The sequence below is a fragment of the Dromiciops gliroides genome, chromosome 4, assembly GCF_019393635.1.
Source record: "Dromiciops gliroides isolate mDroGli1 chromosome 4, mDroGli1.pri, whole genome shotgun sequence".
NCBI lineage: Eukaryota > Metazoa > Chordata > Mammalia > Microbiotheria > Microbiotheriidae > Dromiciops > Dromiciops gliroides.
The window spans coordinates 141,614,053-141,630,638 of record NC_057864.1 but is presented as its reverse complement, the minus strand read 5'-3'; the positions used below and the strand labels follow the sequence as shown (position 1 = coordinate 141,630,638).

At 33.7% G+C, this 16,586-nt stretch overlaps 1 protein-coding gene across 1 annotated transcript in view; it reads left to right on the top strand.

The window, feature by feature from the left end:
• RYR2 (ryanodine receptor 2) overlaps window positions 1-16,586 on the top strand; it is a 758,695-nt gene that overhangs the window by 604,381 nt on the left and 137,728 nt on the right. The window contains 4 exon segments of the mRNA XM_044000528.1: window positions 4,514-4,606; window positions 6,310-6,480; window positions 8,143-8,202; window positions 11,894-12,028. Of these exon segments, the coding sequence (XP_043856463.1) occupies window positions 4,514-4,606; window positions 6,310-6,480; window positions 8,143-8,202; window positions 11,894-12,028 (459 nt within the window).

The following is a 16,586-nucleotide window of genomic DNA, read 5'->3' as shown; positions in this document are numbered from 1 at the left end:
AATTTTTGCTTCCACAGTTGTAATGGTAGAGCAGGCTTTCTTTTGTGAAGTTGGCATGTCATGATAGTATGTTATTTTTTAATATTTGAGATTATCCATGAAAAAAAGAAAGGTCTGTTTGGCAGCTATTTGAAATACTTAAATATAGCTTACAGCACAAAATGTATTTTAGACATAAATTATGTTTGGACTACCAGTGTTACTTAAATTGACCATAGCATTGCAGTGATACATTCTCTATATTGTAGATTCATTTTTAATTGCTATGTAACATTTTTACTGCAGTAACTAACACCATATATTTTTAAATCTTATTGCTAAAATATTTACCTTTCCTATGTGATGTATTCCATCAATCATCTTGAATATTCTATTTTTATAATACTCATTTTAAATATGATAGAAACATGTCAAATTTTATATATAATTTAAAAAGAAAAATAGAATTTTAAAAGATTTAGTTTATGTAGAGAGAAACAACTCTGAAAGACTTTAGAACTCCGATGATCAATTCTAATGATAAAGCATGAGTCTAAAAGAATGAAAATGAAACATGCTACTCTCCTCCTGACAGAAAGGTGATGAACTTAAAATGCAAAAAGACAGACATTTTTAGATTGACTAATATAGGGATTTGTTATGCTGAACTAGGTAGCTATGAATTGAGTGATCTCTTTTTTTTCTCAACTGGGATGGGGATAGTGGGAAGGATAGATAAATTTAAAAAATATTTATTAATTGAAAAATAAAATAATGAACTATTTCTAAAAATAATCACAGGGACATATTGCTGGAGTCACCTACTCAGGATCATACAATAAGTTTGTTGCAGAGCCTAGCTAGAATTCAGGCCTTCTGATTCTCAAACTAGTCCTTTCTCATTTTACCACACTGCTTTTATCTTTCTTTCTGAGTGTTCTCAGATATAGCTTTCTGTCATCATGTTTTCTAAATGTTCTGAAATAGTATGTTTTACTGAAATGAGAGTACCAGAGTTGTAGTTAGAACCTGGTAGATAATATGTGAAATGGTGTATGAATTTTATTATCTGAATATATGCCTAACTACCTGAAAGGATTTTTTTCTGCATTTTAAATGAAGGATCAGATCACTAAATGTCCCCTTTACATTTTGGGGGTACCTGTGAAATTATATTCCAGTCATTTTCAGTTAATATTTTGTACCTATAATAAGATTAAGTAAGTTTTTTAAGCATATTGATTCTTTTGCCAAATGTAACTATATAATTCTTACTAAATTAAAAGTTGTTATCCTCCATACCTGAAGAGGACCAAAACAAAATCATGATGTTGGGGTTGATATACAGTCTGACTATGTGTCTGACTATGGCTAATCAGAACAATATGACCTTGGAAGGCTCTACCACAGGTTGGGCACAAATAGTCTGCATGACCATTTGGAATGGAGATGTCTCTAAATTTACAGTCTCACGTTTCTTTTGAGCTACTGCAATTCTGCTTTGCTCATAGAGCACAACGACTTATTTGATGCGAATATGCTATGCTTTATGGTCTTATGCCAATGTCTTCCATGTCTCACAGTTGACACTAAGGTTCTTCAGAGAAACCTTGAGAGTGTCCTTGTATCACTTCTTCTGACCACCATGTAGGTGTCTGCTTTGTGTGAATTCTGTAAAACAGTCTTTTAGGCAAATATACATTTGGAAGTCTGACTATGTGGCCAACCTATTGGAGCAGCACTCTGGTACAATGATACTGGATCCTATAGTGTTAGCATGACCCCAGCCTTTTAGCTTCTATATGCAATCCCCCATATGTAAAATGTAAACAATTTTTCATACCAAATATTATTGTATGAGTTTTTAAAAATTAGTTGTTTATTATTTTTCAAATTAAATGATTTATTTTTGTTCTCCGTAGCTCCATTCCCACTGAGACAATTATAAGAGGAAATAAAATGGAGGGGACGGAAGGGAAGGAAAGGAAAGGAAAGGAAGGAAGGAAGGAAGGAAGGAAGGAAGGAAGGAAGGAAGGAAGGAAGGAAGGAAGGAAGGAAGGAAGGAAGGAAGGAAGGAAGGAAGGAAGGAAGGAAAAAAGAAAAACAGAGCCCTCAGTACATAGCTACATAGTCCAGCAATACAGTCACATTAGCAATATACAAAAAAATGTCAATTTCTTTCTGCATTTTAAGTTTATTGTCTCTCTATTAGAAAGTGAATGGTGTTTTTTATCTTCATTGTTTCAGACTTGTGGTTTATCAGTAGAATTGATCAGAGTTACAAAGTCTTTTAAAGTTGTTTTTCTCTGTAAAACTATGTCTTATTAGTTCAAATAATAAATCCTAGGAAATGGTCACATGTATTCTAATTTGTACTATTTGAAGTTATAATTATCTAAAATATGGTATTTGGTTCTAGCCCACTGGAATTATTCAGTGCAACTTTTAATAATATACCTGCTGCACAGGATTTGTCATTTGTATTAATTGAGACCTGCTTGTAAATGTTGTTATTATTGAATAAATTGTTCTCATAGTTCTGCTCATTTTGCTCTTAATCAATTCCTGCCCATTTTGCCAGTCTTCTCTCAAATTGTTCATTTCATCCTTTCTATATATGGTAGTATTACTATATATAATACAGTATTTTTTTTTCATTTGCATACCACAGTTTGTTTAGCCACCCCCCAATGAGAGTTCACCCCTTTAACTTCCAGTTTTGGGCTACAATTTTAAAAGCTGCTATAAATGTTTATACTTATAAATCTATAAGCTTAGGAGTAGGGTGGCTGAATCAAAAGGTATGTACAGTCTGTAAGTTTCTGGACATAGTTCCAAATTGCTTTCCAAAATGTTTTGACCAATTTACTTCTCTGCCAATAGTATACTAGCATACCTGTTTTCCCACAGCCCCTCCAAAATTTGTCATAAACTTCTCTTGTCATCTTTGCCAGTCTTTTAGGTGTGAAGTAGAACCTCAAAGTTACTTTTATTGTCTTTTCTCTAAATACTAGTGATATAGAGCATTTTTTCACATGATTATTGGTAGCTTAGATGTATTTCTCTGAGAATTGTGTATTCATATCTTTTGATGATTTATTTGGGATTAGTTCTTACTCTTATAAATTTGAGTCATCTTATTTTCTTTGAAATGAGACTTTTATAAGAGAAGCATGTTGCAAAGATCCCCCCGTCCCTGTTTCCCTTCTAATTTTTACTATACTAGATTTATTTGCGTAAAAACTTCAAAAGTTTATATAATCAATTTTCCATTTTATCTTCTGTGATACTCTCACTTATTTAGTCATTAACTCTACCCATTTCTGTATATCCAAAAGCTAATTACTTCATTGCTATTCTGATTTGTTATGACGTGGTCTATTCTGTAGCTCATGTATCCATTAGCAGCTTGTTTTGGTGTATAATATGAAATTAAAGCATATATTTTGCTTTGAAATCCTCTTAATTGAAATGTTAAATCAGTTAACAATATCTTCACAAAAAATGGAGAAATAGAAATGTTATAAAGTATGCAAAGAAAGATGCAAAGAAAGTCAAATAATTTCTTTAGCTAGTAGGTGCAACCACCAACCTCCACCTCCACCTCCACCACAACTTATTAAAGCTACCAAAGAAGAAAATGGTTTGAGTTGTATTTCCTTTCATTTTTCTCTGATGAAGAATACAAAAGAACTATAGAATGTCCAAAATATAACTGAATCACAAGTTTGAAGATAACCATGTGATTTTCCTAACACATCAATCATTTTACCTCCAAAAACAATAGCACAGTGCCATTCACATAGTAAGATAATAGTTTGTCAAATTTGAAATAAAAAACCTTGTAGAAACATGTAGAACACATATCATGATAAATAAATTATGGAAAATTAATATCTAATGGTGTTCCATGTTTGAAAAAACTGTAAATAAATGGTTTTCAACATCATACATGTCTTTTAGGTATCTTTTTTAGAAAATCTCTTAGAGGTGCAAATCAGTGATTATTTTGGACCATATTTTTCTAATGCTAAAAGATAAAATTGTGTTGATTGATTTTTCAAAATGACATTTATAATTGTTACATTAATGTAAAACTTGAGTCCTCTGTGAAATGAGGATATTGATCTAGATGATTTCTAAAATCTTTTTCTATCTACAACTATTAGATATTTGTGTGCTATAACTAACAAAATTATTTAGGATTTTTCATATTTGTGCATGCTTGACTAATATTCAGGTACATTTTAATGAATTGATATCCTTTGATGTTTTTAAAAGGAATTATCCATGTAATTTCTAAGATACTTCTAAAAATCTGATTTATGCTCATTGAAATTAAAACAAATTATTGTCTCCAGCAGCCCTACTCAGCAATTGTGCTGACTATTTTAAAGAGTAAATAAAAGTAGAAGAGAATTTATCACTTAGGATGGGAAGATGCACCACTGTGGGCTTCCATCACTTCTGTTCAGTTCTGTCTTAACTTCTTCCATAAGTGATTTTTAACTTATATTTCTTGTGCATTTTCCAGAATTTCAAAAGAGAAGAACAGAACTTTGTGGTTCAGAATGAAATCAACAATATGTCTTTTCTTATTACTGATACCAAGTCAAAGATGTCAAAGGTACTCTTTTTCATGATTCTAGGAAATTACCAATCTTATTTTCTTTTGCAGGTTAATTCTGAAAAGAACATAAGAATAATTTTCAATGATAACTACTTAATGACCACATTTACAGGAGTTTTCATGGTTTTTGAAGTTATCTCTAGTACTGTGTACTGTTGATGATTTGACTCAAGAAGCTGAAATACTTCTTCCTCCAGAATATGAGTTACATGACATAACTTAGGTGTACTATAGTCTGTTATTATATATACACTACACAATGATTACAGTGAGAGGTGATAAGAGTCTGAACTAAGGCAGTGGTTTTTTAATAGACATGTTATGGAGATATAAATGATGAGATTTAGGAATCGATTGGATATATGAGTGAGGGGTTGATAACGATGTCAAGGTTACAAACTTTTGAGTAGAAAAATGCTGAAATAGTTGTTTGTTGGGGGAAAAGGGAGGATAATGAGTTCTTTTTGTATATGTTGAATATAATATACCTTCAGAGTATATAATTTGAAATGTCCACTAAGCAATCAGTGGTATAAAACTGAAGCTCAAGAGAGAGACTTAGCATTTATATCAATCCATGAGTCATCTGAATAAAGATGGTAGCTATGGAGATCATACAATGAGAGTATATAGACAAGAGAAGAGAGGCCAGGACAATCTTGAGGGACAACCATAGATATATAAAAAGTATGATAGGAATGTTGTTGTTGAGTCGTTTCAGTATTGTCCAACTCTTGGTGATCCCTTTTGGGGTTTTCTTGACAAAGATAGGGGAGTGGTTTGCCATTTCCTTCTCCAGCTCATTTTACAGATCAGGAACTGAGGCAAACAGGGGTAAGTGACATGTCCAGGGTTACACAGCTAGTAAGTGTCTGAGGCCAGATTTAAGCTCATGAAAAGGAGTCTTTCTTATTCCAAGCCCAGTGATCTATCTAGTCTACCTAGCTGCTCATGATAGGGATGAGGATTCAATAAAAGAGAGAGAAGGAGCAATCACGTAGTGAGAAAACAGAACCTGAAAAGAGTAATGTAACACAAACTAAGAAAGAAGTTTCTAGGAAGGTTAGTAGTGTTGAATGCTGTGAGACCATTAAATTTAGCAATTGGGCAGCTAGGTGGCGCAGTGGATAAAGCACCAGCCCTGGATTAAGGAGGACCTGAGTTCGAATTGGGCCTCAGACACTTGACACTAGCTGTGTGACCTTGGGCAAGTCACTTAACACTCATTGCCCTACAAAAAGTCACAACCCTCATTGCCCCCCCCCCCAAAAAAAAAGATAGTTGGTAACTTTGGAGATAATAGTTTCGATTGATTCATAATCTGGAAAGGCAAATTGCAAAAGGATTAGAAAGTGAGAGGAGAAGTGTATGCAAGTGTGGTTAACATTTTATTTGGAAGGATAGCTTCCTTTTCTCTCAATAGATTAAAAAAAGCCTATAGAAGAAGGGCTGAAAGTATACTGGATTGACAGAATTTCTGAGGGAAAGAGTGAAATTAGCTGAAGCTAAAGAAAAAAATAGGTAAGAATTATTTCAAAAAATAGTTGGTTCCTCAAAAAGCATCACATACTCTATAATTAATGCCAGATAAGGAAGAAAAAATAACCCAACACCAGTTTTCATAAAGGTCTGAAAGCTAAGGAGCAATTGGGTAGAAGAAAAACTGACGCTAACTATAATCTCCCATGTTTGTCCCACAGGCAGCAGTCACAGATCAGGAAAGGAAGAAAATGAAACGCAAAGGAGACAGATATTCTATGCAGACCTCACTCATTGTAGCAGCCCTGAAGAGATTACTGCCAATTGGACTGAATATTTGTGCACCTGGAGACCAAGAATTAATTGCCCTAGCCAAAAACCGGTTTAGTATGGTAAATACAATGTCTTTTTTCTAGCTTTAGTTAGCAAGTTATCCAACTATAGCTTCCAGGCTATTTATTTACCTCTCTCCTTATTAATCCTCTATATTTATGTTTCATCCACATTAAACATTTAAGCATCCACTTTTACATGGTAGAGAAATAAATGCTTGGCTAACAAGGTTATTTTTTCTTAATGATGACTTTTTTCTTTCGGATAATTTGGTATCCAGTTAAAACTATACTTTTTGTATTCAAGTACTTTACCTTTTTTGTTTTATGTCATAAATACGATAATATTTCACTATAATGTTTCAGGATGAAGCCAAGAGATTGAGAACTTGGAGGTATATCAGAAGTCATCTATTCTAAACCCTCATTTTACAGAGGAAAACAAATGTCCAAATGGGTTAGAGGACTTTCCCAAAGTTACACATAATAAATAAGTGACAAAGCTGGGATTCAAATCTTATTCCTCTAATGCAAAATTTAGGATTCTTTTCACTGCACCAGACTCCTTCCTCTTCACCCAAACTTCAGTTACAAGTAGTTCTAAAAATCCAAAGTAATTTACCATATGAGATCATATGATAAAAAGTCATTGTCGGTAGGGATTTATGAAGGGTAACTCTTTCTATGAAAACAAAGGACTGAAATTATGTAATAAATAATTTTCAAGTCTCAAGGTATTTATACCAATTGGGAACTGAGTTCTGCTCTCCTTTTATTCCTGCTTTCTCCTCTTCCTGGTGATGAGAAAGATGAGGGAAAAAGCTCTTGCAAATATGATGACAATGATCATAGCAAATATCTATATACTGTTTTAAGGTTTACAAGTCATTTCCCTCACAACAGGCCTGGAGCTAGATAGTATGGATATTATATCCTCATTTTACAGATGAGGAAACTGCAGGTCACCCAGGTTAAGACACTTGCATGTGGTTGCACAACTGACAGTTGGTAAAACTAGGACTAAAACTGAGGTCTTAGAATTTCCCATCTCATTTTCTTTCTACTAAATTATTTTGCCTGTCAATAGTATACATTGGGATTGAAGAGAATAGTTCATCCCATGACTCCAGCTCCCATTCTTACTCAGGCACACCCTAGATTTCTGTAGTATTCCTATGTAAATTTGAATATGGTACTGAAAAGCAGGTATATCCTGTGGTAGGTGTAGAATAGTGGGGGACCACTGTTACAGTTATCTGGGGTATGCTTGCAAAGTTTCCATAAACCTGAAAGGGATTTTTTAACTATAGCTATAATAAGGGTATAAAGCTACTGTTCTATTGTGACACTAAGAGAAAATCATCAAAAGCATAATTCAGTGTAAAACTAACTGTCATTCAATTGGTAGGTGGCTAGAAACAAGCTAGAGAGTATCTTGTTGCTACCATTCTTGATATAAATGAAAAAAATCAATCCTTTTCGTTCTAAAAATACTTAAACAACAAAATAGGTTGTTTTACTTGAAGTTGCTAAGCTGTATAGAACATTTTTTTAAAGAATACCTACATCTTAGTTTTGTTTTTTTTTTTTTATTTTTGGCTCCTATAAAAAGGATGACTATTCATGCATTATGCTTATTTAAAAGAAATTTAAAAGTTTCTCCACGAATGAGTGGTCCCTGACCTATTGTAAGTTTTCCCTCTGTTGTTTATTTCTTGACAGAAAGACACAGAAGATGAAGTGCGTGATATTATCCGCAGTAATCTTCATCTACAGGGCAAGGTAAGCCAGGACATTTTCCAAAGTACATTCAGTGTATTTCAAACATTTCTCTTTTCAAAAGGATTACCTCACAAATGTTAGCTCAGTAATTCAGTATAGCAAAATATTTTGGCCAGTCATTGTTTTCTACATTGTAAAAGTCCTTTAAGAATACCAAAAAAATCTATTTTTGTGGAAATTCCATATCCATTATCCACAAATAAAACTAATTTTATAACCTGACACTTTTCTACAGAATCTTTGTAATGATTACCTTCAGTTTAAGTAAGTGAATGTGAATATTGTTCTTTTTGTTCTTTGTTACTAGAAGGGGGTTAGTGATATAAGGAATCCTATAGAATAGAAAATCTAAAAACAGTTATCTCTATTTTTGTTTCTTTGAATATAGGTACATTTTTGAAATCAGTCACCTTTTTAGCTCTGAGTATCAGTTGTTCTAAGTATTACATAATTAAGGGCAGGTAAGGAAAGGCAAATCAGGAAGAAAAGTAAGAATAATCCACTAACCATACCTTAAGCATATGGAATGAAATAAAACAGATATTTCAACAAATATTTGTCCATATCACAGAGAATTATAATTACATTTATAGATAAATTTAATACAGTATTTGTTATGTGCCAGGCACTATGCTAAGAATTTTACAGTTATCTCATTTGATCCTCACAACAATCCTAGGAGGCAGGTGCTATTATTATTCCCGTTTTATAGATGAGGAAACTAAGACAAACAGATTTTAAGTGACTTGCCAGGGTAACAGTTAGGAAGTGGCTGGGGCTGGATTTGAACTCAGGTCTTTCTGACTCTAAGCCCAGCTCTCCATCTATTGTACCACCTGCCCGCTTTTTCTTGTTGTCTTAGTTAAGAAGCAGAATGGGTTTGATAGGTTAATTCTTCTGTTTTACATGCTTCTTAATTAAGATTGAGATATGACATTTAATATTGGACTGTATTAGGGAAATAGAAGCTTGAAATACATAAGTGTCCTGACACTGAGAATGTTAGTAGGACATGTCTTATTGTGTGCCCTTTCAGGAGGGAAGAACTAACTAATGGGGGAAATAATTGTGCAAGTTTTCCGTAAAGGACGATTGCATTTTTTTTTTGTGGGGTAGCGAGGGTTAAGTGAATTGCTCAGGGTCACATAGCTAATAAGTGTTAAGTGTCTGAGGCCAGATTTGAACTCAGGTCTTCCTGAATCCAGGGCCGGTGCTTTAAACACTGCACCACTTAGCTGCCCCCATCAGTTACATTTTAAAATGCTTGCTTAAGACTTTTAAGTTTTTACATATCTTTCCATGCATAAAGTGTTATTTTTATTCCTGATGAAGCTCTTTTTGACATTTCAATTTATTCCTTGTCATGATAAGAGTTATAAAATTTAAAGTCTTATCCCAGCACTCAACTCCTATTTTAAATGGTTTGTGTTTATCAAATTTCTGGGGCAGCTAGGTGGTGCAGTGGATAAAGCACCGACTCTGGATTCAGAAGGACCTGAGTTTAAATCTAGACACTTGACACTAGCTGTGTGACCCTGGGCAAGTCACTCAACCCTCATTGCCCCACCAAAAAAAAAAAAAAAAAAAGCTGTAAATTTCCAATTTACTTCTTTGGGTTATGTTCTCTCTTTAACCATTAAAAGACTTAAATTGATCACTACTTCACTGACTTAGAATAATGTATTCCCTAAAAATGCCTTAACTTTAGCTTTGCCTCTTATTCAGGAAACTGCCAACCTTTACTATATCTGTTATTTGGGATACTGTATCTTCCATTTAAAGTTTTTAGAGTAAACACTAAATAAATTTTATAATATAAAAATGCTTGGTGGGCTTTACTTTACAAGAAATTGTTTGAAGGACCAGGAAAAGTCTTTGTGGATATATGAGCAAGGATTTTTGTCTTGTAGAAGAGGAAGTAGACTTGTTCTGCTTCTATACAGAGGCAGGAGCAATAGGTTTATGTTACAAAAAGGGAAATGTAGGACTATTTAAAAAAATTTGGGGGCAGCTAGGTGGCACAGTGGAGAAAGCACCAGCCCTGGATTCAGGAGGACCTGAGTTCAAATGTGACCTCAGACACTTGACACTTACTAGCTGCGTGACCCTGGGCAAGTCACTTAACCCTCATTGCCCTGCAAAAAAGAAAAAAAAGAAAAGAAAAAAAAATTCCTAGCAATTAGAACTGTCCCAATGTGGAATGGGCTTCCCCAAGAGATACTAGGTTACCACCACTAGAAGTCTTCAGGCAAAAAGGCTTGACAGTTACATGCTCAGTATATATGTTTTAACCAGGATTTTCATTCAGTTATATGGGTCTTTTCCAAATCTGTGATTCTCTGATATGTAGTAAATGGGAAATACTTTTGGAAGCTCCCTATCACTTTTATTACTAAAATAAAAAATGAAAACTTCAGCAATTCACAGAAAACCCATGAATTCTTAAGTTCACTTGTGAATGTTTTCCTATATTTTTAGTTGCTTTCTGCCTCCATTATATCTTTCATTCCTCCTCTTTAACTTTGCTTGTGCATATATAGTCTTGTGGTACCAGGTCTTTTAATTTTAGAAACTAGTGAAAAGACTACCTTTCATTTGAAATAGATGAGGAGCCAGGCACTGGTATCTACTGTGGAAAATCAAAACACTCAAATGTCAAGCAGTCGTATAATTGGAAACCATTTAATTTAATTTTTTTAACTATTCTGTTATGGACATTGTGATTTCTTCTAAACCCCAAGTGTCCAAGTTTAAAAAAAGTTTCATTAGTGAATTATGTATTCACAAGGAGGTATTCAGAGTCTGCAGTCCAACTCCTTTATGTGACATCTGGGGGAGAAAAAAGACGTCCTTAAGGTAGAAAATATTTTGGTTCCACAGAGCTTGCTGTTGAGGTTGCAAGAAAATTATTGAATGGGAAACTAGGTTATTAAGCCTGTACTAATAGTAATAGCATTTCTGTTCTAATGTTCATGCTGTTTCTAAAAAGGAAAACAAAACAAGGCAAAACTATAGTACTATGTAATAGGTTAGTCGTAGAATTACAAGAAGCATCTGTAATTTTGTCAGTGTAGGAAGCTTCTATCAACTATATCTTAACATATCAGTGACTTTTAAATATATCCTAGGCAACTGCCTGAGACACATAGAAGTTGAGTGACATTAGTTTTCCTCCAGGTCTTTTTAGATATATTTGGTACCATTGCAGAAAATTGGCCAGTGTCTTTTTTTAAAAAAATAGTAATTAGAAATAAATCACAATAGGGAATTTTTATAATATTGTGGTTAAGGTGCAATGTGAGAAGCATCCTGAGGTGACTCATTGGCTAATGTGTTTTGTTTAGGTTGCTAAAAACAAATAAGTCTTTGTCCATTATATGACTGATTTCCATTTGGTACCTTATTCTAATGGTACATTTTTCTATCTAATTTTTAATGTCTTGAAATTTCATTGCCCCAAATACTGCACCATTGTCAGCACTGGTGATGCTTTATACACATAAATACATACTCTCCTCTCAAAATTTATGAAGGGGCAGCCTTGGAAACATGAGTACCTCAGAATGCATTCTATAATTCTAAATTGTTTAGCAAAGTCCTGCTAGGAGTCTTCCAGTTTTTAAGGCTCCTGTGAAGTCTTCCACTTATAAATTTGTAATCTTGTGTACTTGTTTTTCTCTTCTTTCTGTAGTTAGAGGATCCAGCTATTAGGTGGCAGATGGCACTTTACAAAGACTTACCAAACAGAACCGAAGAAACCTCAGACCCTGAGAAGACAGTAGAAAGAGTATTGGACATAGCTAATGTGCTTTTTCACCTTGAACAGGTTAGATATTCTCTTTACTCTAGAACAATAAGTTAATCACAGAGTAGAAACATATTTTTAAAAGACGGCTGGCTGTATATACATTTTTATGGGTTAATATACTATTTAACATAACATTAAAGAATACCAATGAATAAGGTGTTTTTGATAGTTTGTAGAAAAGATATAATTTCTACATATTCATATGTATTATATCAAGACTATAATTAGTGTACTTTGTGGACTCAGAAGAATCTATGAATTTATCAATGTAAGTACTTCCTTCACTGATACAAATTATAATTTTTTCAGTGCTTTCTTATCTACTGCAATTCAAGTCCATATTTTCCCATAGATTATCCATAGAAGAAATATCAAATGTATATTCTTTTGTGTTTTGATTTTGAGGGCTTCTTAGTGTTTTCTCCCCAAGGGTTAGTTTCTATTTCTTGCTATATGATTAGCCTGATTAAATATTCTAGTTGTAAAACTCATTAATTATATTCTTTATCCCATTTTTACACAAAAGTCATTGTAAGCAAAACCTCTGCCTTCTCCCACTATATAAAATCTTTTCATTGTTCTTTGGATTATTTGTAATTTTAATTCTTCTAAGATTGTTGTATTATGCTTTTCATGATCATAAAGTATCTCTGACTAAATATTGGCTTTAAAGACACAAGCATTCTTAATAGTGAGTAAAAGTCACTCTTTCCCAAATGCAATGCAGCCTAATTTCATTCTGCTAAAATGTGTGTCTAGCACCAAGCATGGTAGCACATGCCTATAATTCCCTTTACTAGTGAGGCTGGCAAAACATTTGAACTTTGGAGTTCTGAGCTGTTGTAGTATAAGTTGGTCAATTGTCTGTACTAAGTTTTACATTAATATAATAAGTGGAAGCCAGGTGGGAGACAGGGGAGTGGGGAGGAAGAGGTTGGAGGGGCCAGGTTGCCTAAGGAGAAATAAACCAGCCTACTTCAGTTTCAGAGCAGGTAAAAATCCTGGGCCAGAATGGGATTGAGTCTGTGAGTAGTCACTGCACTTTCAGCTTGGGCAAGATAAGGACCCCCTGAAGTATATTCAAATACTTCTTGGGGATCTGTGGACCCAAGGTTAAGAATTCCTGTACTAGATAGTTCCTAAGGTCCTTTGTAGTTCTGAATTGGTAATACTATGATTCTAAAAGAATTTGAAACATTTCGTCATCAATATTTTTTTTTTACCTTTGTCCAGGATATTTTCTATGACATTGGCAGAATACTGTTGTGATTACGTTTTTAACATGAGTGAATTGTTGAATAAAGTTCCCTATAGCTTCATTTCTCATAAACTTTTATGTAATTTTGACCCATATATTAGAGATAATTTTGTTCCAGGAGAGCATTCAACCCCAGAAGTTGTGCTGTTATATCAAATCCTATACATCTCTTGATCACATGTTAACATAAAGATTCTATTTTTAGATAATTACCTGCAAAATACGACCTAATTCCTTTGGACATGTTCATCAAGGATGACAGTATATGTACTTAGATCATTCTTCTAAGGATTTTATATCGATGAGAAAGTAGACATATAAATGGATAGTGACCAATTTTTCTTGGTTGCCTTTCTTTCAATAAATGTTCCATTTATGGGTTTTCTCATCCTTTGGGGATTTCTGCTCTGTGAAACAATAGCCACTTACTTGTAGTGATAACTAATCAAAAGCAGACACTTCCACAAAGGCATTTCTTAGGTAGTCTGTTGGTGTATAAAGTTGTAAAAGTCTAACAATTGGGAAATAAATTTTCAAAACAATTAATCCTATTTTTCCCCTCACTAGCACTTTAAATTGTTGAAAGTGACTTTAAAAGTATATTTTAAAGTCTAGCCCATAGTATAAAACTATATTTATAAATCAAATTAAGTACTAATCACTTATAAAATAATTAATCTTATTAAAAAGGGAAAAATGATATATACAAGAATCTTTTAAAATAATGTTCATAATAATGATATTTTCCTTACCATTTCCAGATATTATAAAAATCAATTATATTCTCATGATATGTTTTCAAGACATTTAAGGAATTCATTACTTAAACCCTTGCTCAATTGTATATTTTAAATCATTGTTATGCAGTATTTTGGAAGGGAAATTTTATTTGTAATCTTTTTTTTTTTTTTTTGGTGAGGCAGTTGGGGTTAAGTGACTTGCCCAGGGTCACACAGCTAAGTAAGTGTTAACTGTCTGAGACTAGCTTTTGAACTCAGGTCCTCCTGAATCCAGGGCCAGTGCTCTATCCACTGTGCCACCTAGCTGCCCCTATTTGTAATCTTAGAACAATGATCAGAGCATACAAGGTGTTCAAAAATAGACTTGATTTAAATGGAATAGAACAATTGTATGTATTTTGTGTGTCCTGCAGTTGCAGTCAATTCCCTTTTCTGACTTTGTCTCTTCATCTGCAAAATGAAGGGGCTAAAATGTATGTCTTCTAACAGCCCAACCAGGTCTTAATATGTTATCCCATCATCCTAATTATATACATGATTACTTTGGCAGGGCCTAGCATTGTGCAACTTTCCTTTCAAATTGTAATTGAATTAAAATAAAAGCACATTCAAATGATATGGAAAATCCATATTTTTATGCTTTCTTTTGAATCCTCTAGAACAGATAATTCAAATGCTAACTCCAAGGACTTAAATAGAATCTAGAAAACTGTTTTCAGACCCAATAAGATCAATTTTTTAAAATTAAAATGACTTCTGAAATAAGAACACCTATACTCCATAGTGACTTAATTGGTTTAATTTCAAATTTTCCTGTATTAGTACACTATGCTTTTTTTTACACTTATGTATGTTGACTTTTTTTTATATACAAAGGATCAAAAATGTATCTTCCACTCACTTGATCCATCCATCCCCACTAGATTTTGTCCTGTCTCCCTGCCCTTTCATGACTAAGTTGCCTGAGAAAGCTGTCTACAGTTACTCCACTTCTTTGATCTCACTCTCTGGACAGCTCTCAGCAGTCTGCCTTCTGACTTCATCATTCAACTGAAACTCCTCCCTCTAAAGTTGCTGATGATCCACCGATCTCTCATCTGCCAAATCTAATGGCCTTTTCTCTGTCCTCATCTTTCTCGACTGCTTTGCAGCCTTTGGCTTTATGGATCACTCTCTCTCCTTGATACTTTTTTCTTTCTAGGTTTTCATGACACTTTTCTCTTCCGAGTCCCCACCTACCTATCAGATTATTTTCTACTAGCTCTTCATCCAGGTCACTTGCTAACTTTGGGTAATCTTTTCCTTCTTCATCATATATTTTGCTTGGTAGTCTCATCAATTTACAAAGATTTGATTATCATCTCTGTGCAGAAAATTCTCATATCTCTTTTTTCAATGTTAATCTCTCTTCTAGACCCTCAGCCTTGAACCTCCAACACCCTATAGGAAATCTCAAACTGGTATTTATCTCATAAACTTAACATGTTCTCTTTTCCCCAAAACCTTCCTTTCTTCTAAACAGTCCCCCTATACATGGAACTCTCTCTTTCATCTCTTCCTCCTGACTTCTCTGGTTTCCTGCAAGCCTCAGATTAAGTCCTACTTTATGCAAGAAGCCTTTCAGGGTCCTTTTTAATCTTAGTGCCTTCCCCCTGAAATAATCATCAGTTTATCTTGTATGTAGCTTTTTGGCATATTGTCTTCCTCATTAGATTGTGAGATCCTTAAGAGCAGAGATTGTTTTGTGCCTTTATTTGTATCCCCAGAATTTAGCACAGTGCCTGGTGCATAGTAAGTATAATGAATACTTGTTGATTTGTCGACTTGACTTCTACTTGACATAACCATTTTTATTTTTTCCAGAAACCTACAAACATGGGGCGGCGCTATTACAGTATGGGAAGTATAGTGTTGAACTGCAGAATGATTACTAATTAATTTAGAGCCATATTGGAATTGTTTCTGTCTTATCTAATACTTGTAATAAGTCTGTTTTTCTTTTATAGTAGCAAAACACCATTAGCTAAACAGTAGCTTGCTTGTCTTTTCTGTTGTAACCTAAAAAAAGTTTTGTCACTTGTGTACATGATGTCTTTCAGATTTTAACCTACTAGTAGAAATTACAATCTTTTTCCTAAACTAATAACATGCTTGACCTGTTTCTGATCTGTGATCCAGAACCTTTGTCATCCTCTATTCTCTCCTCCAATTTAAAGAATGCTAGTTTTTTCATTAGAAAAATAATAGTAATTTTACTTATAGTTAGCATCTCCTAATTTGTTATGAGAGGTTATTGAGGAATGTTCCAACTTTGTGATGGATATGTCTCAATTTTTTAAAAAGATGAGTTCTTCAAAGAGAAATGAGTGATTATGTGCAGATTATTTTTATTCTACTAGAAATATCCAAAGTGGGAGGAGTCATTAGAACTTTTATGTGGACTAATTTTAGATACTGGTGTTGATTAAAGATGGTAGCTTTTGAAGCACACAGTACTGAAGGAAAAAATAATATGTTTATTTTAATCCATAAGCCATCTGAAATTAGAATTAATTATTTCTGGGACAATTATTTTCCC